At 36.3% G+C, this 21,959-nt stretch overlaps 2 protein-coding genes across 3 annotated transcripts; both read left to right on the plus strand.

The window, feature by feature from the left end:
• Positions 1–6,293: 6,293 nt before the first annotated feature.
• Positions 6,294–7,553, plus strand: LOC122298854. Its single transcript, XM_043108701.1, has 2 exons — positions 6,294–6,835; positions 7,049–7,553. The coding sequence occupies exons 1-2, from the start codon at positions 6,294–6,296 to the stop codon at positions 7,551–7,553; spliced, it is 1,047 nt and encodes a 348-aa protein (XP_042964635.1).
• Positions 7,554–12,715: 5,162 nt separating this feature from the next.
• LOC122299830 (fatty-acid-binding protein 2) lies at positions 12,716–20,697 on the plus strand. 2 transcript variants are annotated; one of them, XM_043110290.1, is made up of 12 exons: positions 12,716–12,953; positions 16,140–16,498; positions 16,592–16,695; positions 16,820–17,042; positions 17,911–17,986; positions 18,091–18,193; positions 18,298–18,366; positions 19,281–19,317; positions 19,411–19,485; positions 19,592–19,643; positions 19,970–20,014; positions 20,277–20,697. In XM_043110290.1, the coding sequence occupies exons 2-12, from the start codon at positions 16,211–16,213 to the stop codon at positions 20,372–20,374; spliced, it is 1,170 nt and encodes a 389-aa protein (XP_042966224.1). In that variant the 5' UTR covers positions 12,716–12,953; positions 16,140–16,210; the 3' UTR covers positions 20,375–20,697. The 2 variants fall into 2 exon arrangements, with proteins under 2 accessions (XP_042966224.1, XP_042966223.1); XM_043110289.1 differs by having other exon boundaries at positions 12,717–12,953; positions 16,140–16,695.
• The last annotated feature ends 1,262 nt before the right edge of the window (positions 20,698–21,959 follow it).

The raw sequence follows: 21,959 nt of genomic DNA on the forward strand, positions 1-21,959 counted from the left end.
AGCCCCATTTCGGGTTGGGTCGGAACAAAGGTTTTTCGGGTCAGGTCGGCATACAAACTTTCTTTCCTACTTTGGAGTGATTGACTCATATTTTCCTTATAAAGTTATTTTCTTGTACGTGTCTAGCTCAACTTACCTTGTCTTTGGGCTTGATTCTTAAGCTTATCTCTAGGCTTGATATTTGGTTGTTGATTTTATACCCAACAAATGCAAGAGATTCTTAAGGTTAATTGGTTCAACAAGAAGGAATTGAGAATCTTCAAATCAACCATGATATGGGCAGCTTATAGAAATAAATCTTGGGAAGTTTGTTTGTGTGAACATTTTCCTGGTAATTAAGTGTTCGGATGTGACTGTTTATTGTGAGCAAAGACAACGTTGTATTTAGCAACGTTTGTTTTTTTTGGTTGGCGCTAGTGGATCTTTTTGCCCCTTGAGGCAATTTGTTATTTGGAAGTTAGAATGTGTTCATTGTAACCTGCACTTAGATAGTTAGAGAGCCCATTGACTCTTTAGGTAGACTATAGGAAATTGTTGAGTCTATCTACTCATTTCTAAAGGTAACCCATGCAATGTAATTGTGGAGCTCAGAAGCTCATTTCTAGAGGTAAACTGTGCTAGACGGTTGTCGCATGAGTGTCAGCACTTAGCATTTGCTAGAGATGTTACTTTCCCGTTCTAGCGTTGATGACCATGTTCGATTGTGATGACACTCAACTTTTATGGGAGCCAGGATATGAGTTTAACCAAGCTAATGGGCGAGGAGTGATGCACTCAAGGGAGTGGCACCGTCCTTTCATCGCCTAGTGCAAGTACAAAGGCACTTAGCTTTTAAGTTAGGCAGGAAATGAGTTCAACCATGCTAATGGGCGAGGAATGATGCACTCAAGGGAGTAGTATCATCCTTTAATCATCAATTGCAAGTGCGAGGGCACTCAACTTTTAAGTTTGGCAAGATATAAGCTCAACTACACTAATGGGCGAGGAGTGATGCACTCAAGGGAGTGACATCATCCTTTAATCTCCAAGTGTGAGTGCGAGGGCACTCGACTTTGTAAGCGAGGGGGGATGCACAAGGGAGCGTCATCACCCATTGATTGCCAACTGTGTGTGCAAGGGCACCCAACTTTGTGGGTGGGGAGTGATGCACTCAAGGGAGCGTCATCACCCGTTGAACACCAAGTGTGAGCACGAGTGCAAGGGCACCTGACTTTGTGGCAAAGAGTGAAGCACTCAAGGGATTTCCATTACTCGATGACCGCCAAGTGCGAGTGCAAGGGCACCCATCTTTGTTGGCCAGGAGTGAAGCACTCAAGGTAGTGTCATCACCTGTTAATCTCCAAGTGAGAGTGCAAGGTCACTCAACCTTGCAAAAAGGGATGTTCGGTTGAGTTAAAGGGCAATCCATATGCTCAAGTGGGCTAGACCGGTGACAGAGATGCTCGATCGCGTTGAGGAAGGCTAACCCGATTGCTCGTGTGTGGCTGAACCCAGTCGAAGGGATGCTCGGCAAGATTGTGGATCTAATGGTTTGATCACAACCAAATCTCATAGCACTCAATCTTGGTGAATGGGTGCAAATCAATTGTGTTAAGTATGATTTTGTAACTTTTGTGGTTTTGGCTTAATTATTCGAAGTATGATAGTCCTTTGGAATGTTTTATGAATATATTGAGAGTATATTATTAAACTTTTAGAGTTATTGGAATTGTTTTGAAAAGAGATAGATTGTGAACATTAAGGATTTTTCTTGAAGTCAAAATACTTGAAGTTTTGAATACGGAGGAAGTTTGTGTTTTTATGATGTAAATTTTGTTGGTTGTTTTATTTAATGTGACGCCCCCAACTCTCACGTACGGGCACGTGGAAATCGAGACGTCGAGATGATGATAACACGGGTTATACATCCCATCACCAAGTACCAAGTGTGTGTACATGTAATAAGTGTACAATAAAATCACGCAGCGGATGATAAAAGTCTTATAATTAAGTACCAGAATTTTTTTTGTTTAAATATAAACTCGTTTAAAGCACACATAATAAAATATTACAAGTCTCAAATATTGTTTCAAAACCAAATTACAAGACATAAAAACTAACAGAGATAATTTTTGACATAAACAACTCCAAATCAAAACTCTGGCGGAATCGCATCCTCAGGCTCAGCCTCCTCCTCCTCCTCAACATCTACATCAAAATCTATGGTACCAAAATAGTGCCGCAGATAAGTAATAATCCAAATGCCACAAGATAAAAATATATTAAATTCAATAATATGCATAAAAGGATGCCAAATGCACATATCCCATAAATCCACATTTTTGCATTCACGCCAAAAGTCCCATTTGGCCCCAAAAACATAATTCCTTTCCAACTCATGTCAAAAGTCTCATTTGGTCCAAAATCTAATTTCAAAACAATATCTAATTAATCCGAATGCACCGTGACCTCCCTAAGGGTCATCCGCACACCTTGACTCCTTTTGTCACACACATGGTCGTTACCCGTGGTGTGACACACCACGGATAACGACCATGTGTGTGACTTTGTAACGAGCGATGCCCAGTTCCGCGCCCTGCGCGTACGTAACTAAGCATCTTCTAGGCCCCGCCAGTAGAGGGGCCATGGAGTAGGTACGAGAGTATTACCATCCCGCCCACTCCCGTTGTCGCCCAGCGACAACCCAGTGGACGTCACTCAGTATATTATGCTCCCGAATGACCAGAGGAGCTCCACCGAGATAATGCCCCATCTTGTCTTGGGGTCGTGATACACATGCACCCAAAAATCTATTTACAATGATAAAACAAGTTTTTCTCAATTTAATACATGCACATGAATGCACCATGCAATGCACACCTCAAGACACAATTTATCCAACAAAACTCAACATCAACAATAACCAAATAACTCTGTTCTCAAATCCATCCGACCCCCGACTCCTCGGACTCAGTCCGGAATAACCAACCAATCACAAAATTATTGTTAAAGTAATAATATATTTAAATCTAAAATGAAATTTAAAAAATACTTACAGCGCCATATAATAATTTTTAGAGGATCAACAAGCTGCAAAAGGCGGAAGAAAAACAATGTAACAATGCAAAAGCACTGTGGCCGTGGGTTGTAAAATACCCATTTTTGAATGAGGATGATCCAAGGTTTGAGAGTAATAGGGAATAGCTTAGACGTGTTTATGAAGCTAGTGGAAGTGAGGGTTGGCCATGGGTGGCAGCGAAAACAGTGGTAGAAGTGAAAAATGGACAAAACGAAGATGAGCTCGTGGGGGCTGCTCTGACAACAAATCAGAGCTGGAAATAAGTGGTTTAGGACGACAAAAGGTCGGTGATGATGCTGTGAAGAGATGGTGGCCGGAAGTGAAACGACAGCGGCAGTGGAGCTAAAAAATGCCACGGTTTGGAGGAGTTCGTGGCGGCTAACGGTGGGTCGGATTGAGGTGAAATTTGGTAGGGATGATCATTGACCGGAGGGGAAGAAAACTGGGTGGGTAGTGCTGTACACGTCGGCGGTGGGTGGCGGTTCTGGGCTATTGAAGGCAAACGACGAAAATGAAGGGGAGAGAGAGACGCGCACGGGAGGGAGAGAACCGAAGGAGAAAATAAAGAAAAAGAGAAAGAAAAAAGAAATGATGAAAAGAAAAAGAGAAAAAGAAAAAGAAAAGATGGGGAAAAGAAATGAGATCAAATCCTCACTTTTAGAATTCAGAAACTGATCCGACGAAAACAATTTTAAAAGTTATAAAACGAATAAAATAATTTAAACACCACATCAAGCTAAAATATATTAAATAACTAATAAATACTAACAACAAAATTTTAAATCTAAAAACAAACTAAAATAAATTACACAGCAATTTAAACTCAAATCAATAATTAATATTAAGAAAGATCTACAAAATAAATTTCATAACTAAATAAGTTCAATTAAAATACAATAATTTAAAATAAAATAACTAATATTTTAATTAAATTAAAATACTCATTCAGTGAAAATACACGTAAAAATGAGGTATCAAATTTAATATGATATTTAAGCAAAGAATGTGTGATTTTATATGTTGCAAATTTCAGTTTTAGCATGAAATATATGATTTGAACTAATTGCAACAAAAATCAAGAGTTTAGCACTTTAAATGTTTCAGCCTATGCTTGTTTCATATGATTGTGTTATGTTTTAAAATTTTATAATTAGATATTTGGATTTAGGATAAAATTTCTATGAGAAATGTAAATTATTGTGAGTTTTGGAATTTGGATGTGAAATCTTTAAGTTATGGGTAAAATGGTTATTTTTCTAATGTAGAAAGGTAAAATGGTAATTTTAATTTAAGTTAGTATTTTCATGTTTCTAAATTTATTACTAAGGAGTTTCTAATGTTTATAAATATCTCTTTATAGTTTTTCGTTAATTCGTGCATTTTATCTGTCACTTTACACTCACTGTAAGTTAGCTTCCAGCTTACAGCTAAGATATTGCATATGTGTGTTTGTAAGAGAACAATTTATTCATTTTCTTATGTTTTTATATATGTCGTGTAATGGCATGTTACGAAATATTTATCTGTTACATATTATACTATGTCATGAATTGTATATTTGTTACACTTTATACTATGTTATGAAATGTTTATAAATTGCATATTTTTATTATGTCAAGAAATGTTTATCTATTACACATTATGCTATATCACAAAATATTTATTGGTTACATATTATGCCATGTCACGAAATGTTCATCTATTGCATATTATGTCATGTCACGAAAAGTTATATGTTACACGTTACATCATGTCAAGACATGTTCATTTGTTTCATGTTATACCATATCATTCATCTCACGTACATGTCACATTACGTTATGTCATGTTATATCAGTCATTTCATTTCATGTAACTTCATATCTCGAGTACAAAGTGTGTTTCAAAAATAATATTTTCATATCAGTCAAGTCTTTTACATTTTAGTGAATTTTTTTTTTCCTTAATGATTAAAGATATTTAAAAAATATTTAGAAGGAAAAAAAAAACTCACTAAGGCGCATATTTCGGATGCATTAGTGAATGTGCCCCCTAGCATTCTCCAAAATGCTATAATTTCATTAACAAATTTTGAAAACTAATTTATTTTTCTTTTTTTCAATTTCGACCTTGGAGTAATTGAAAAGACGGACCGACAATTTGAACCAATAGAATGAATCGATCTACGTAGCATGACTAGTAATTAAAAAAAGAGAAAAATGTTAGAATGCTGCCAGAATTTTTTTTTTTTTTTATTTTGACGGTTTATGTATTTAAATTTTATTTTATTTAATAATTAAATAAATAATTTTTAGTATATTGATATATTTTTTTATTTTTTAAAAATATTTAAATATATAAAAAAATATAAAAATTAAAAATAAATAAAAAGTCAAATTTGTACAACGCGGCTACGCGGAAGCCAAGCATTACTCTTGGAAAAAAAAAAAAAAAAAAAAAAAAACGAACCTAGAAATCCCGACACTCGTCTGGCGTATCCCTGAGAGCATCTCCATCCGGTTTTACTTCCTCATCCCTATAATTTAACTCAAATACTCATTTCCTCAAATTTATCCCTAAAATTTGTTTATCTTCTAAAAACCTCCTACATCCCATTCCCTATCCCTATCTCTATTCTTTTAAATAATATTTCTCTATTCTTTTTTTATTACTTTTTTCTCTCTCTTCCATTTACAATCTTAACTACTAACTGTTTTGTCTTATTATTTTTTTTTTAAATATCACTTTCTACTAAATATTTATTGGAGATTAAGACTATCCAATACAATATTTTTTTTTAAATTGAAATTCGTAGGAATAAAATAAAATATTTTTATTAATTAGTGCATTTTCTAACGTGATGACAAATTTAATTAGATCCGGACTCAATATTTTTTAATTAGATCCGGACTCAATATTTTTTAATTGGATGCAACGGTAATATTTCAGCAACTTTTCTTCAACGGTAATATTTTCTGTCTTAACTACGAACGGTAATATTTTTTGTTTTTTTTTTCAACGGTAATATTTTTTATTTTTTCTCCAACGGTAATATTTTTTGTTTTTTCTCCAACGGTAAATTTTTGAATCTTTTCTCCAACGGTAACTTTTTTTGTCTTCTCTCAAATGGTAACATTTTTACTCCTATGTCAAACGATAGCAGTAATTCCTCTATAAATATGCAAACTCAAGCCTCATTTCCTCTATACAAACCAAACTTCTATTGCATCCTTTCATCTCCTACTCCTTTCATCATATGGCTCGTACTTTCTTTCGCAAATTATTGACATACGTATCATCTGAAGATGATAGCGATGTTCAAAACATGAAGGCGGATGGTCAGTCATCGAGGCGACATGGCAATAACCAACGTTGTAAGTTTATTCGACGTGATCATGTTCAGGGACACGAGTGTCTATTTCGTGATTACTTTGCTGAAAATCCAGTATATCCCTCGAATCTATTTCGAAGGAGATTTCGGATGAGTCGTCCCCTATTTCTTCGTATTCTAAATAAAGTAGAGTCTTACGACCCGTACTTCGTCCAGAGAAGAGATAATGCCGGCCGACTGGGTTTATCTTGTATGCAAAAAATCACTGTAGCACTTAGAATGCTGGCGTATGGGGTTACTGGAGATTTTATAAATGAATACATACGTATTGGTGAAAGCACCGCAATGGAGAGCCTAAAAAAATTTTCTGAGACAGTAGTAACTGTTTTCTCAGAAGAATATCTAAGGTCTCCAACTGCTAATGATATAACCCGATTGCTTGCAGTTGGAGAACAACGAGGATTCCCAGGAATGCTGGGAAGCATTGATTGCATGCATTGGAAGTGGAAAAATTGTCCCACAGCTTGGAAATGTATGTACTCTGGCCACATCCGTGAACCAACTATTATTTTAGAAGCAGTTGCTTCATATGATCTCTGGATATGGCATGCCTTTTTTGGTATGCCCGGTTCACATAACGATATTAATGTACTAGAGAGATCTTTTATTTTTACGGAACTTGCCCAAGGGCGTGCTCCTCCAGTCAATTACACTATCAATGGCAACGACTATACTATGGGCTATTACCTTGTGGACGGTATTTATCCCAAGTGGCGAACTTTTGTGAAGACGATTCCAACACCACGTGGAAATAAGAAGAAAAATTTTGTGAAAGCACAAGAATCCGCAAGGAAAGATGTCGAGCGTGCATTCGGGGTACTTCAACAACGATTTGCTATCATTCGTGGACCTTCCCGAATGTTTAAAGTGAAGGAATTAACGAATATAATGAAAACATGTGTTATTCTACATAATATGATAATTGAAGACGAGCGTGATGATAGTGAGTGTCTGAACATTGAATATGATCAACTTGATGATAATCTCCCCGAATTGTCGCGCAATCATACAACTGAGCTTACAGACTTCATCCAGCGTCATCATGATATTAGAGACAGCTCGGCACATCATCAGCTTCAAGAAGATCTAATTGAACATCAATGGCTTTTACATTCACAACATTAGTCAGGGTTACTTTACCTTTTATTATTTCCTTAATGTAATTGGGCTCTTATGTTTAAGTTAATCGGATTTGCATTTGTATTTCGTTATTATTATCAATTTCCCGAATATATTAATGGTAATCAAGTTTGTTTCTGAAAATGGGGCCTTGAGTCATTAATTGCACAACCCTATCATACTTCCCATATTATCAAATACAAAAAAGATTAATTACATGTATGTTTACACATATAATTGTTACAAACATAAAATAAGAAATCAAATACAAAATAATCAATCCAAATCATCGGACCGACTACGTCTCGCCATGACCTCCCTCTGGAGTTGCTGGAAAAACAGCTGCTGCAATTCTGGCATGACACTCACATCTATCATCATAATGCGCTGATCTAATTCCTTCTTCGCGAGCTTCACTTTCTCAGCCTCCAACCAAAGCCGTTCGTCCTCTTGTCATAATTTTCTGGCCTCTGTCTCCTTGTCATACGCCATCTTCTCGGCTTTAAGACGAAAAAACTCTTTCTCCTGAGCGCGTGACTCCTCCAACAGAGTATATTTCATCTTCCTGAGTTGGAAGTTCTCCTCTGCATGCTGGCCTTGGACCTTTCGTTTTCCTTTCTCAGCTTTCCTTCCAATTGGTCGATCGGGCTCCATAACTTCATTCTCCATCACATGGTCCACCTCGAGATCAAAAACGGAATCAATTGTAGCTCCAGAACATCGAGTTGGGGTCGGGGATGGGGAGATCGTCTTCCTCCTCTTTGGATCCTCCTTTGTCGTGCGCCAAATCCACTTAGGTTGGTCCTTCAACAGGTGCCAACAATGCTCGAACTGGAATGAGCATTTCTCTAGCGATTGGTACATAACCTTCGCTTTGTCAAACTTGTAAGAGAAAAAGAAACAGATGTTAAATCAATAATTGTGAACAGAAATTGTTTGAGTAAAGGACTTTGGGATTTGATAATGTTACCTTATCTTGCTCGGTCATGCCACTTTGATTTAACCCTTCAACTTGGGCTAGTTTCGCACAAAATTTGTTTGTGGCCTTTTGGATCACTGACCACCGGTGAATTAAAGACTTTATTGTTCGCTCATTTGTGGTTTCTTTAAATTGTTGAAAGTACTCAAAAAAATTTTCCCAAAGCTGTGAGTGTTTTTGATCTGTTCCCTGGACGGCATCAAGGCTACAATTTAGCCATGCGGAGACAAGTAACTTGTCTTCCTCGGAGGTGAAGTTCGCACCCCTCACTGATTTCCTAACACCGATAGGGTCGTTAGGGAGTTGAGGTGGAGAGTCATCAAGGGTTACTGGAGATGCTCCACATTGCCCACCATAAGTGGGCTCGAGTTGAGGATCTTGACTTAGGAGGTTTGTGAAGTACATATGTCCAGAGTCTTGTGAATCCATTGCTAAAAACGCATTGAAAATGTTAGAAACTAGTTTCGGAAAGTTTGGGGTGTTAGTCCGGGTGGATGGCTCAGAAACCGTTTGGTATGATCTTGGAAAGTTGGCATCCCATTGATGGCCAAAACAACCGGTTGCCAATACTTATTGGCCGTCCTGATTACCTAGCCATTGGGGAAATGACCATTAAATTTCCCATATCTCCACAAATGGTTGTCATCATCACAGCCTTGTGGTTTAGTTTACACATAATATAACTCAATTAATCAATAATACCATACAACATGCAAAACAAAATAATCCTAAATACGAGCATCCCCATCCGGTTCTACATCCATATCGAATATATAAATAATTAAAAAGGCTCAGAATGGTGTAAATATTGACACCATGTGTAAGCAAGGAGCCCAACATTCGAATGGCTGCAAAATCTCACCCGAACCCTGATTGCCTTTTGTGGAAAGTACCACAAACTGCAATATGGCAATTCGGGTGAGAATTACCCCGCCATATCGATGGGGCCCCATACACACTTCTGACATAACCCGCACTATAACACCATCATCACAGCCTAATATAAACCCTCTCCCCTGATAGATACGCAACACTGCAAATGACCCAACACCAAATATCAAAATGAGCAAACTATTTTATTCCAAGGACAGTTGCAATATTCCATCAATTCAAGCATAAAGTTATTAGCATGTTGGGCTATTAATACCTTCCATAATATAGAGTTATATGGAGAGAAATTCCACTCTCTAATTATATTAAAAAATAGGAGTCTGAAAGCCTTTAAAATGTATTCTCCAAATACAAGGAAATAATAATAAACAAGAGCAAGAGACTAAAATAAAGGGGCCGAATACAGCATGTTAAAGGACCAAGAGCAACATTTTAATAGCAGCATGTTATTGGAGCACCAATAAAAATCCATCAATTTAAGATGATTTTAAATTGCATATTGAAAAAGATATGGAAAAAAAATGTAGATCCCAAGTTCTCTCAAGCAAAGATGTTCACAGCAACTGAAAACCAAACTTGGATCACCAAATATTCAAAATTTACAATCTATTCTGGCCCACCAAACAATACATGTGAGCTAGATAATCATCACAGGAAAAGAGTATACATTTTCGCAGCAACCAAACAATAGCCAAAGGAAAATATGACAGAAACATCATGGAGGATTTTCGGGGTTCCCAAACAATCATAGCAGGAAAAACAGGGCAGCAAATATTTTCTGAAATTCACACCAACCAAATAGGGGCACCATTCATCAAAACGCAAGCCAAACCTCATCTCATTTCCCAGCAACCAAACGTGATTACTCAAGAAAATATGCAACCAAACCGCAGCAAATTTTCACAGCAACCAAACGGGTTGCTCAGGAAAAAATCAAAGGAAACCATCGTCTATTTTCACAGCAACCAAATGGGTTGCTTAGGAAAAAATCAAAGGAAACCATCGTCTATTTTCACAGCAACCAAACGGGTAACTCAGGAAAAAAGAAATCAACCCTTCCATAAATTTTCACATCAACCAAACGGATAACCCAGGGAAATAGCCACAAGAAAACCCTATGAGTTTTCACACCGATCAAACATTTCGCACAAAGCATTTCCACTTTCATCATCAAGAAACACGCAAGAAATTAACAGGGGTGAGAAAATGAGAAGAAGAATACCGATTTCCTAGCAGGAGAGGCGAAATCGGGAGCACCAACCGTCGGGAGGGATGAACGCGGGACAGAATGGGGAAATGGGATTTGGGGATGTACAGTAGGTCCCCAAAGATGAGGATTTCCTGTACATCCCGAAAATTAGAAACCCATTTTAGGGAACCGGATGGAGGGAGGGTTTTAGAGAAAACCCTAAAACTTTCAACAAATAATAGGAAAATGGGGGGATGGGGAACCGAATGGGGATGCTCTGAGGCTGTTGTACCTACCCCTTACACCTCCATCCTGTCCCAACCCAAAAATCCCTCATCCCCTCATCCCTCATGCCTCCAATCCAAAATCATGAATTTCTGTTTAATCCCTCAAATTCGAGTAAGAATTTTACAAAATCTATTTAATTTGAACCTGGATGAATCTTGCTTAAAAAAAAAGTGTTTCAGAAAATATTTTTGCACAATTTCTGCAACTGGGTGAATCTATTGTTTAAGAAAGCAAATTTTTTGAAGGAAAATACTACCAGAACCGATAGAATGAAAACAATTTCTTTTTGCACCATTTCTGCACCTGGGTGAATTTGTTCTTATTTGAACCTGTTACAATTTTGCACCATAGAGTTGTTCTTTCTTTAAAACAAATCAGGACAAGAAAAAATAAAAATTGAGTCTCCTATCTTTACTCAATACTCGGCTATTGAAAAGCATCGAACAACGATCATAATGATTGTCCTGTGACCAAACTCCATTTCACGTAGCTTTATTTTCAAACCTAGTTTTATTGACTTTCAATCAATGATGTTATATGATGTGAGCATCATTTATGGAGTTATGCCATCAAAATCCATGGTTAGGTCATTACACAGATGTTCTATAGCCTATGATTAGGAAGAGTACATTTGTTGACTTGATTAAATTTATCTTTAAATTTGACTAATATTAACATTTTTTATATTTATATATTCTATTTAAATTTAATCTCCACATTAAATTAACTATTTATTTTCTATATAATAATAAAATATTATTAAATTAATAATTTTTCAAAAAATTATTTTTGTCATATTTTATAATTCTATCAATTTAATATTATTAATAATTATATTATAATTAAATTAATATTAAAAAAGCATATTTTCAAATGTCATTTAATCATTTGAAATGAAAATATAGAATATTTTAATATTTTAATTGGTAAAATAAAAGTGTAGAATATTTTAATATTTTAATAGGTGAAATGGAAGTTAGAAATGAAAGTATATTGGTGAAAAAGTAATATTTTAATTTTTAGTTAATGAAAGTGATCTTTTATCTTTAGCCAATCATTATGATAAAAGTCTAAAATGTTTTAGATTTATCCAATCTAATGTGAGTTTTGTTTACACAAATTATTAAAATTTTAACCAATATTCTCATTTAACCAAGCTAATAAGGATGCTCAAGACAAGAGCTCAAAGGCAAGCGGTGAAGAGAGGGTTTGGCTTGTTTTTTCTTGTAAAGAAACGGCTTTCAAATGAAGAGACAGGGAACAAACATGGATTTTTTGTTTTCATTTGAATAAAATTACTTTGCTGCACCGAATGCACTGCTCTTATTTATCGCTCACTTAAAAAAATTATTTTTTATTTTTATTTAATAATTAAAGAAGTAATTTTTAATATATTAATGTATTTTTTAAAAATATTTAAATCTATTATAAAAATATAAAAAGAAAAAAAATAAAAATATATAAAATTCGCTAGCGGGCACGACCATTTTGAATTAAAACGTGTCAAACTTTACTCTTTTCATTTTTATTCTTTTTTTTTTATTTATTTTTGAGCATGCCACGCCGATCGATCCAATTTTTTCGGTTCATTCTATCGGTCTTTGTAACATTTTCCCGCTGGAAAACGGGGTCCATTGGAATGACCGCGTCAAGGCAAAATGTCATTCATCTTTTTGCAACTTAAAACGTGTCAAATTTTTTCAAGACCCAAATATTGTCGTCGCTAAAAGACGCAAACGTTTTTGGCCTTTTTGAATCAAATTAATCAATGCTAAAAAAATAAATAAAGCATGTGAAAAAAGGTCCCAAACTCTTTTAAGACACGAACAATCTCGTGGCTAAAAGAGGAAGTTTCTTCCGGTCGTTTTTGGCCTTTCTGAATCAACTCTGCCGACTTGTTCTTCTTTCACACCCAACGTATATTCCCTTCTCTTCTTTCGTCATCTCTCTTTTTATATATTCGCGAGGGGAAAGAAAAATAAATGCAGAAGGCGAATCTCCAATCAATCACATATAATCCTCGCGATCTCGTCGTTGCTTTGCCCTTGTTTCATATCAGGTTTTTTTTTTTCGTTTATTTTTTCCTTTTATTGTTGCCTTTATTTTCTGTTTGGCTTCCTATTAAAGAAAGGTCCTTTTCCCACACTTTCTTGAATTTTTAAAGGAACCTAGAGGGCCTTTAATTTATATTCTCTTTTCTTTTTTATTTAAAATGTATAAGTCGGAACGAGAGGCGGAATGCCGCTTTGATTGACCGTAATCTAGGGGATAATGGTAGACATTGTTTCCTTTAGCTTCCGTTAATATCTGAGGTTTTTCTTTGAGAATGTTATGAGCTTTTTGGTCCTCGATATTTTTGGAACTTTCAGATTTTGTTGTATAGGGGTGGCTGGAGTACACCGTTTCTTTATATTTTCCAAGTTTCCCCTATTTCAATTTCTTTTTGGAGAACACTTACATGACCACGATGAGTTTGGATTGCGGGAAGTTCTAATGGTTCATGGTGGAAGCATTTTTCTTTTCTCTTTTTATAAGTAAGAAGATATTTTATTGATATTGAAATAGACATAGCCCAAGTACACAGGAAATATAGATGAGATTACACCTAGTTAGGAGCTAGAAACGGATACAAGGAAATCATGAAAGTTGAGACCATTAAAGTCTATAACAATGGCCCACATAAATAGTCTTCCAGAAGAAAACTCAAAACTCTTCCAAAGAGTGCTCTCGATCCTCAAAATTTCAGCCATTCCTTTACCTCCAAATGCACCAAAGTAGACAAATGGGAGCCAACTTCTGCATAACTGCAATTTGGGGTATCCCCTTGATCTTTCTCCAACTAGCTAGGAGGTCAACCACCTTTCCGGGCATAACCCATGCCAATCCCATTTTGCTAAGAAAGTAATTCCATGAGGCACTTGCAAACTCACACTGTAGAAGTAAATGATCCTTTGTTTTGCCACTATTTTTGCACATACAACGCCATTCAATAAGGATAAAACCACATTTCCTTAGGTTGTCAATGGTCAGAATCTTCCCTAAGGTGCAGTCCAAACATAAAAAAGCAGCCTTAAGGAGCGCTTTACCTCCAAATGCTCTTCCAAGGAAAGTGATTACTAGCTTGAGTAGTAAGAACCTCATAGAAAGAGCCTGCAGGAAATTTTCCTTTACTAGAAGGAGTCCAAACAAACTTATCCACCACTTTATCATTAGTTCCAATGGTGTATAACAAGTAAAAGAATTCAGCAAAGACACCAACCTCCCAATCATGTGCCTCCCTAATTTCATTGTTTTAAGCCATTAGTAATTTCCCTCAAATCTGCCACCAAAGCATCTTGTTCCCTTGGAATTCTAAATTGAGGGATAAGCATCCATAAGAGCCGTATATCCAACCCAAACTAGGGGTGCTACCCAATGGGGGGTACATGGGCAGGGCAGGGGGGACAGTTTGGGCCCCCAAACCCCGGTACACACCAATGGGTGGGTGCCCCGTCTTGATGCTGGGGGGCGGATTGGCCCCACTGCTGTCCGCCCCATCCCGCCCACCCAAACTCAAGTCCTATAACAATCACTCTTGGTACATGGATCCCTTCGAAGAACTACTCACAAGTTCAAGCTCCCTCCCTCCCCCCCCCCCCCCCCCAAAAAAAAATCGGGGTGCGAGTTTGTCTCCAAATGATCTACCTCCACTTCCACTTCCTGCAGCCAGATCAAATCCCTTGGTTCATCAAAGAAGAAAGGCCTCCACTTATGCATATCACTAACTGAAGGAGTAAAATGGCAAGGAATCACCTTTGGTAAGAGTGGAAACCAACTGGAATTTGGCTTCATCTTGCATTCTCGACAAAGAATCTTATCTCGTTCTCGCTTGCTGGTGACTCTTTTGTTGGAGGGACGACGGTAAAGGAACCTATAGCGTTCAGTGAACAAGTCTATGACACCCTTGGCCTTGGGGGGGCAATCTAGCCATTGGCGTGCAGAACGTAGAAACCGAGTTTGTGCCAGCTTTGTATACACCCATATTTTGCTTGCCTGCCATACTTCCATCTGAGTGGCAACAAAGTAATCATCGGCAACCAGCGAACATATCTGTGACATCCCAGAGGGGTGTAGAGCTACCATCATCCTAGGGAGAGAAACCGAAGCTGAACCCGTTTTGTAACTACCCTCATTCTCGCTTGCCAATGGTACTATCTTCAAAGGGACATTGATGTTTGTTTTGGGGGGGGAGGGGGGGGGGGGGGGGAGATTGGCTGCTACCGGCAAACGAATCTATGACACCCCAAGAGGAGGAGCAACCATCGGCCCGCAATGGGGAGACCTCGAGCCTAAACCCATTTCTGGGTCCTTGGCCGCTAAACGTGCATGGGTTGGGTTGGACACTGGTTCAGGACAATTTTAATTTTACCCTTATCTGTGATTATAAGCCACTTGTTTTACAATTAGAGCAGCCCATTCAAAGCCCACTAGATCCAATGTTCTCTTTACTCCACTCCAAGCCCATACTTGAGCCCATTCCTTCATCCACCTGTATGATTAGCCCCTCCACCATCTCTTTTAACTCCAAAAGCTGGTCCTTCATTTATGATCAGAAGCATTTTTCATCACCACCTTGTTATTAGTTGAAGCATCTAGTTTTTTCTTTTTCTATTTTTTTGTTATTTGTAATCTAGTGTTAATTTTAGAAGTTATTTTCATCATATATCAAATTGATTTGGAATTGAAATTTAATCTTTTGAAAATGAAGTTGAACAGGAAAAGTGAGGTGTTTAAACTCTTGCATACCTGAACTTCTTTTTCCCCTGATGCTATGGTTGTGACTTTTCTTAATACGCATTCCTTGAACTGCTCTACAACCCTTTTTAGGTGTCATATATAAAGGAAATATGGCCATTCCAACTAAATCTTGTAGGGATGTATAACATGTCTTGTGATTCTTCCTCCTTGTGCCATTTGGTTTATTTGGAAGGGAAGGAAGGATGAAAAATTTGCGGACTGCAAACAGATGCTGGAGGAGCTCAACTGTTACTTTTTATTAATACCATTTTCATTTGGACTGCTTTTATGGACTTTAATGGGCTAAACGTGCATGATTTTCTTATATATTTTTTTTCTCCTTCTGGATAGGCAATCTCCCTTGTATGTATTCTATGTACTTGGGTTGGCCAATTTGCACTTTTAATAAAGATTTATTATCCAAAAATAAGTCTTGTGATTCTTATGTTACTCATAATTCATTGTGCAGGACGTTTGAATTCCCCATACCCAATATCGTACAGCACCTAAGTTAATAAGTGCAATCATTGGTTGTTTCTCATGGATCTTGATGGAGGCTCGCCAGATATTATTCCAATTGAATCCTTTGTGTTGCACAATTTTGGGGGTCATTTATTTTCACACATTAGCTCATTTCTTGATAATTCAATGCACCAATCTCAAAATATGTATGTCCCTAGAAGTTTGGCTCTCCGAGAAGCATTTAACTGCGTGTCAAAGTTAGCTGGTGCTTTGCTTTTTTGGTTCTCTAGTACTTCTACTTCAAATATGACTCAGGATATAACTTCGCATGGTTCAAAACCCAGAGGCCCTGCATCTTCTACACAAGTTAAGCACATTACTTCTAGAAGGCATAATCTTATTGGATTTTGCTTCAATAGATCGAAAGGAAAACCTGACACCCCAGTGCTTTTTGATAAGATGTCAAGTCTCATGATGAAGATTCGGTTCGGAGAAGCCAAATTGCTTCAATCATATCCTTTGTTCTCACTGGCTGCAGTGCTTATACCACCATTTGATAACTTGTAAGAAGTCATTAAATATTTCTTAAGTAGATTGTCATGCGCATGCTCCCTGTTGTTTTGTGGTGTGATTTTGACATCACTCTAATCCTAGAAACTTGTTCCCTTTCTGATTTAATGCCACCAGATCATCGGAGGTACTAACTGTTTCATTGGAGAATACTGATGTACAAGTGCATGGATGTATGGGTCAAATATCTTGTGAAGTTGAAAATCAAAGATATGCCAATCTAGCTTTGCCCGACTTGAACTGGACAAGACATGCAGTTGAGCCCAGAACTGGCATTGAGTTTCCTATGATTTTGGACAACATTTTAGCTGGAGAGAAGAATTCCAGTTTAAGTTCAGAGGTAAGCATTTCTTATTATCCAAATGGGTGCTTGATCTTTTCAATCTCAGTTATATTACTCTACCAACTATAAATAATGCACTGTAATTTGCAAAACTTGTGTCAATGTTACTACTTATTTATATATTTGCTCTGTCTATACTGGTGACTACCTGATGCTTAAACTGGAATTTTTCAAAGCTTGATAAGTACTTCTCTTGTGTACATCGTGTACTTGGATTGTGCCCTTTAATGTAGTTTTATTACTTCTGAAAAAAACTGCTGAGTAATTCTGATATCTAATGCTCCTTCAGTAATTTGGGGTATATGAGCTATAACCACTGCTATTAACATTGTTCAATTTGGAAGATCTTGTACAGGTTGGTGATGTCTATCGTATTAACTTTCTAGAATTTGCAGAAGTCCAACAGTTTTGATTCTGTGCCACTTCTAAATTCTTCCACATTTTTAAATGAAAATCTATTTTATGTTGGACTACAAAGTTTTTTCGTCCTCCTCGGTTTCTTTTTAGATACAGAATTTATGTTAGAGCCTAGATAGAAGAGGGAAGATAGCAGCAGCAGCCAACAAAAGTGAAAGAAAGTAAATCTCCGCCTTGGCATCAACCTGGTTCACTTGTGTTGCTGAGACTGAGATTTTACTGTGGTTGGAGATGATGGATTTAATCAAATGTGGACAATCTTTTCTGGATTTATATCTTAAAATGAGTTTTGGTAACTGATGACCCAGGATACATGTGCAATTACTTGTATTGAGCTCTCTATTAATATTTATTGTTACTTCTATTTTATTTTTTCATATTGTGTTTACCCGCCCTTTTCCCCTTATCAAAACTTGTTAGATGTGAACAACTTCTACTTGCACTTCAGGTCCTTGTTGGAACTGGATCGAGAACAATGAAAATACTCAAAATCAAATCTCTAAAGATCTATGCATTTGGTTTTTGTAAGTGTTTTAAGATTTCACTTGATGCTTCTGTGTAATATATAATTTTACTCCCAATTATTTTGCTATTCACTAAGTTAATCTTTCTTGATTCTTTCTTATAGACGTTCATCCTTACTCCGTTTGTGAGAAATTGGGTCCAAAGTATGCCTCAATTTCAGTGGATGAACTGAATAAATGCAATGATTTTTATGAGGATCTTCTCAGGTATTGAGCAATGTTCATGAACCTAGAGAAGTTCTTTAACCGAAGTTCATATCTTTTCTTCTCATTTTCACGGATGGATTAAATCTGTTTTCATGCTGGTGCAGGGAAAATATTAATATGGCTGTTAGGCTTGTGGTCAATTGCAATGGGATTAAAATCAATACTGTTAAAGAGTAAGTTACATATCTTCTTTTTGTGAATTTACATGTTTGGATGCAAACAACTCCTAGGGCCCATCGGACTAGGGATTTTCCCTACATTACTCGAGGTGCACCACTGCACCTGCAAGAAACTCATTGCCGAGGGCCTATGCACCCCCGGAATTAGTCGGGATGCTGTTCTTAGAAACCCGCTGCCAATAAAAAAAATGTTTGTATATTTAGGCCTCGTTTGTTTTCACAGATAAGATGAAATGAGTTGAGAAGTTAAAAATTGAATAAAGTATTGTTAGAATATATTTTTAAAATATTATTATTGTTTTGGGATTTGAAAAAGTTGAATTGTTTATTTTATTTTGTGTGGGAATTTGGGAAAGTTGTAATGATTAGATGAGATGTATTGTGAAAACAAATGAGGCCTTACTTTGACTTGAACAGTCTTGACATATGCAATGTCTTTAACACTTGTTGCATGATCTTTCCCATGTTGTCTTTTAAGTTCATTTTAAGCAGCTATGGTATTGATTTAGGCATTCTGGCTCTAGGCTTGTCAGTTCGCCCCCCCCCCCCCCCCCCCCCCCCCCCCCCCCCCCCCCGGCCCAGGGGCGGAAACTCTACTCTCTCTGTAGGCCTAGTTAGATGATGTGAGTTTATGTTTATGAAAACCAAGCTGAGTTTCAAATAGGCTTGATTTTTCCTTGCTTAGCTCAAGTCTCTTGACAGCATTTTTATTAGTTAGTTTTTAGAAATGGGAGTTTATATTCCTGTAAACCTACCTGAGCTTCAACTAGGCTTGATTTTACCTTGCTTATCTTAAGTCTCTTGACAGCATTTATATTAGTTAATTTTAGAATTGTAAGTAGTGGTAACATATGTGAAATTCATGTATATTCTTCCTCATTCATATGCCTCAAGTACATTTCTTGCAGTGCTTTTGAGAAATCCCTTCGAGCCAGACTAGTGAAGGTATTTGATCACCATTGTGAAAATACATTCTTATGCTGTAAAATAAATTATTTACAAATTCTTGATTTTCTATTCTGTTGTTTGGCTTCACAGATAAACCCAGACACTGACTACCATTGCGTGAGAATGTTTGGTTCGCACTTCACCCAAGATATTCCAATACCTGCGGTAATTTGCTAATTGCATCTGTTTTCTATATTGGTATAACAGTATTAATGTCAACCTTTTTTTTATAAGTAATATTATTAATGTCAACCTTACCGAAACATTTCAGGGAACAACAATTGATTTTCGACGAACAGCTGATGGACAACTAATTACTGAAAGTGAGTGGCTTTTTCAAAAAAATTTGCACTATATATGTTTGACATCATAAATGTGTCTGTATCGTAATGGTAAATTAGGGAAAGTAGAAAGTAGGAGTTTAAAATATCCATTGATTCCATAAGAAGCCCCTCAGACATCTCCTTTTCTTCCTGCTTACGCAATAAGTTTTGAAGTGTTTTTTTATTTTTCTGCTGATACTGTGCTATTAATTATAAATTATGGTCAACTTGATGCTTCAAATCCGTACTAGATGAGGTCTGAACGTGATTGATTTTACAATCTTTCTCGGTGTTATATAACTTTGAAATTATGTTTGTTTTTGCAGTTGGTGGTAACAAGATTGGAGTAGTCCATAGCAAGGATTTATGTAGTAAGTGAATTCTCCTATTCAATTTCTTGTTTCAATCTGGTCACATTTTTACTCACAATAATCTGTCCACGATACACGATACTTCAATAGATGAGGAATGAGGTTCATGACAGAAGGCTTTTATCTGCACCTGTTTTTCAGTGTTTTTCTTTTTGTAGCTTTTTGAACTTTTAATATGTGCTCATGAATAATGGTTTCAATTTGAATTTCTGCATCTTTATTATTATACTGATAAAACAAAAATCTGCATCTTTACTATTAGGGGCTTTCTTCGACATGTACATCGGCGATGTTCCAGTGTCAGTTCAAACAAAAGAAGAGATTGGCAAAAATGTTGCTCGTCTCATTAGAAGGTGCTGAACTTTTTGATTTTTTTACTCCATTATTCCCCCTTTTATGTGGGATAGTGGTTGCTGATTTAATGGGCTTCTGGTGGTCGGTTGCTTAACAAAAAAGTGGCTCAGTTGTGGAGTGATTTGATGTGGCAGTGGGGAGACCGGCTGGTCACCAGGTGAATATGCCGGATATTGGCATTACAGGTTATTAGAGTAGTTCAAATTTGATTACCCTCAGCAATTCTTTGTAGCCATTTATTTGGAATGGCATCAATCTAATTGTCAGGTATATATGTATATTTTCTGACAAAAAAAGTAAACGGAATTTAAAGAATAATGTTGTTACCATCTATGTTTCCAAATTTTTGAAAGGGGTTGATCCTATGCTTCCTTTACCTTGACAAAACAAAATATTGAAGCCTTTTCTTATGGACCCTGCACCTTTATGAGTGGCAATAAATTTTGCATTCAAGCTGAGGGACAAGAGCTGCTGAGTCTCCACTCTTCTGGGAAAGGATTGGGTTACTCTTATAATTAGTTTAGTGAAAGAATATTGTAGTGTTTGGCAGTTTTCTGCTGCCAAAATGTTTATGAATTCGGTTGCATATGCCTAGCTATTTAATCTTTCATCTTCATCCTCGACATTGTGACTGAATGAATAATGCTAGATACAAACCTTAAATAGACAAACTTTATACAAGTCTTTTGTAAAAAAAAAAATAGGTCTCATCAATAAAGAATAGATTTTTTTACATTTTTTTATGTAGAATTTACTTTTTTACAAGGATTTGTATATGGTTTGTCTATTTGAGACTGTCACAAATCATTTATCTGACTGAATATACCCACTATACGTTGAAATCAAGTTCACACGAATGCCCACATGCCATCTGTCTCGAGTAATATTGTAGTGGTTCTACTTTTTTATTTTAAATTTGTCATTTCTAGTTATATTATCGATGAGATATGTTTTAAGTAACCTAATGTGTCACGTAACGTATGTGATTGAGGATGATGAAATCTGATATGAAAAACATTATTTCTTGTGTGAAAATATAAAATCTCTTACACAAAATTGTTAGATGACGCTTAACAGTTGCACTAAGTCCTAAAAGAATCCTTCCCAGGGAGACTTGTATAAATGATGCTCATTTAGTTAAAAAGAGTGTTTTCGGTATCTCACTCAACAAATGACATAAAGTGCATTATATTTTACTTTAAATGGGTATAATTTATTTCTAGTAAAATAGAGCTGGTGGATTACAAGAATGCCTTATTGTCACCTTTAATTTGATTGGTAAAGGGTTTCTAAACGTGAGAAGTTGCCTTCCACAATCTTCAAAATTTTCGAACTTCTTTTCAGTTCATGCATTCTAATGAAAAAGAGCATGAGTTTCTTAACTGTCGCTTGTTAACATATCGAGAAATGATATTTACAGTTTTAAAATGTGTAAATCTTTATTTTATAGAAAATGAATAATTCTAAGATTTACCAGGAAAAAATACTTTTTTTAATAAGAGACCATTTTTTTTAAAAAAGACGTATATAGTTTACATATTTTAAAACTATATCCAACATTCCTCTTATAAATTTTTCTAATAGGAGAAAA

Source organism: Carya illinoinensis, chromosome 16 (assembly GCF_018687715.1).
Source record: "Carya illinoinensis cultivar Pawnee chromosome 16, C.illinoinensisPawnee_v1, whole genome shotgun sequence".
Classification (NCBI taxonomy): domain Eukaryota; kingdom Viridiplantae; phylum Streptophyta; class Magnoliopsida; order Fagales; family Juglandaceae; genus Carya; species Carya illinoinensis.

What these genes read in the sequence shown, in the direction of transcription:
- LOC122299830 (XM_043110289.1), top strand. Translation starts at nt 16,211, where the DNA reads ATGGATCTTGATGGAGGCTCGCCAGATATTATTCCAATTGAATCCTTT. An exon ending in TTTTATGAGGATCTTCTCAG is followed by an intron (nt 18,194 to 18,297) that starts GTATTGAGCAAT and finishes ATGCTGGTGCAG; the next exon opens with GGAAAATATTAATATGGCTG. An exon ending in TGGACAACTAATTACTGAAA is followed by an intron (nt 19,644 to 19,969) that starts GTGAGTGGCTTT and finishes TTGTTTTTGCAG; the next exon opens with TTGGTGGTAACAAGATTGGA.
- LOC122298854 (XM_043108701.1), top strand. Translation starts at nt 6,294, where the DNA reads ATGGCTCGTACTTTCTTTCGCAAATTATTGACATACGTATCATCTGAA. An exon ending in GGAGAACAACGAGGATTCCC is followed by an intron (nt 6,836 to 7,048) that starts AGGAATGCTGGG and finishes TTTTACGGAACT; the next exon opens with TGCCCAAGGGCGTGCTCCTC.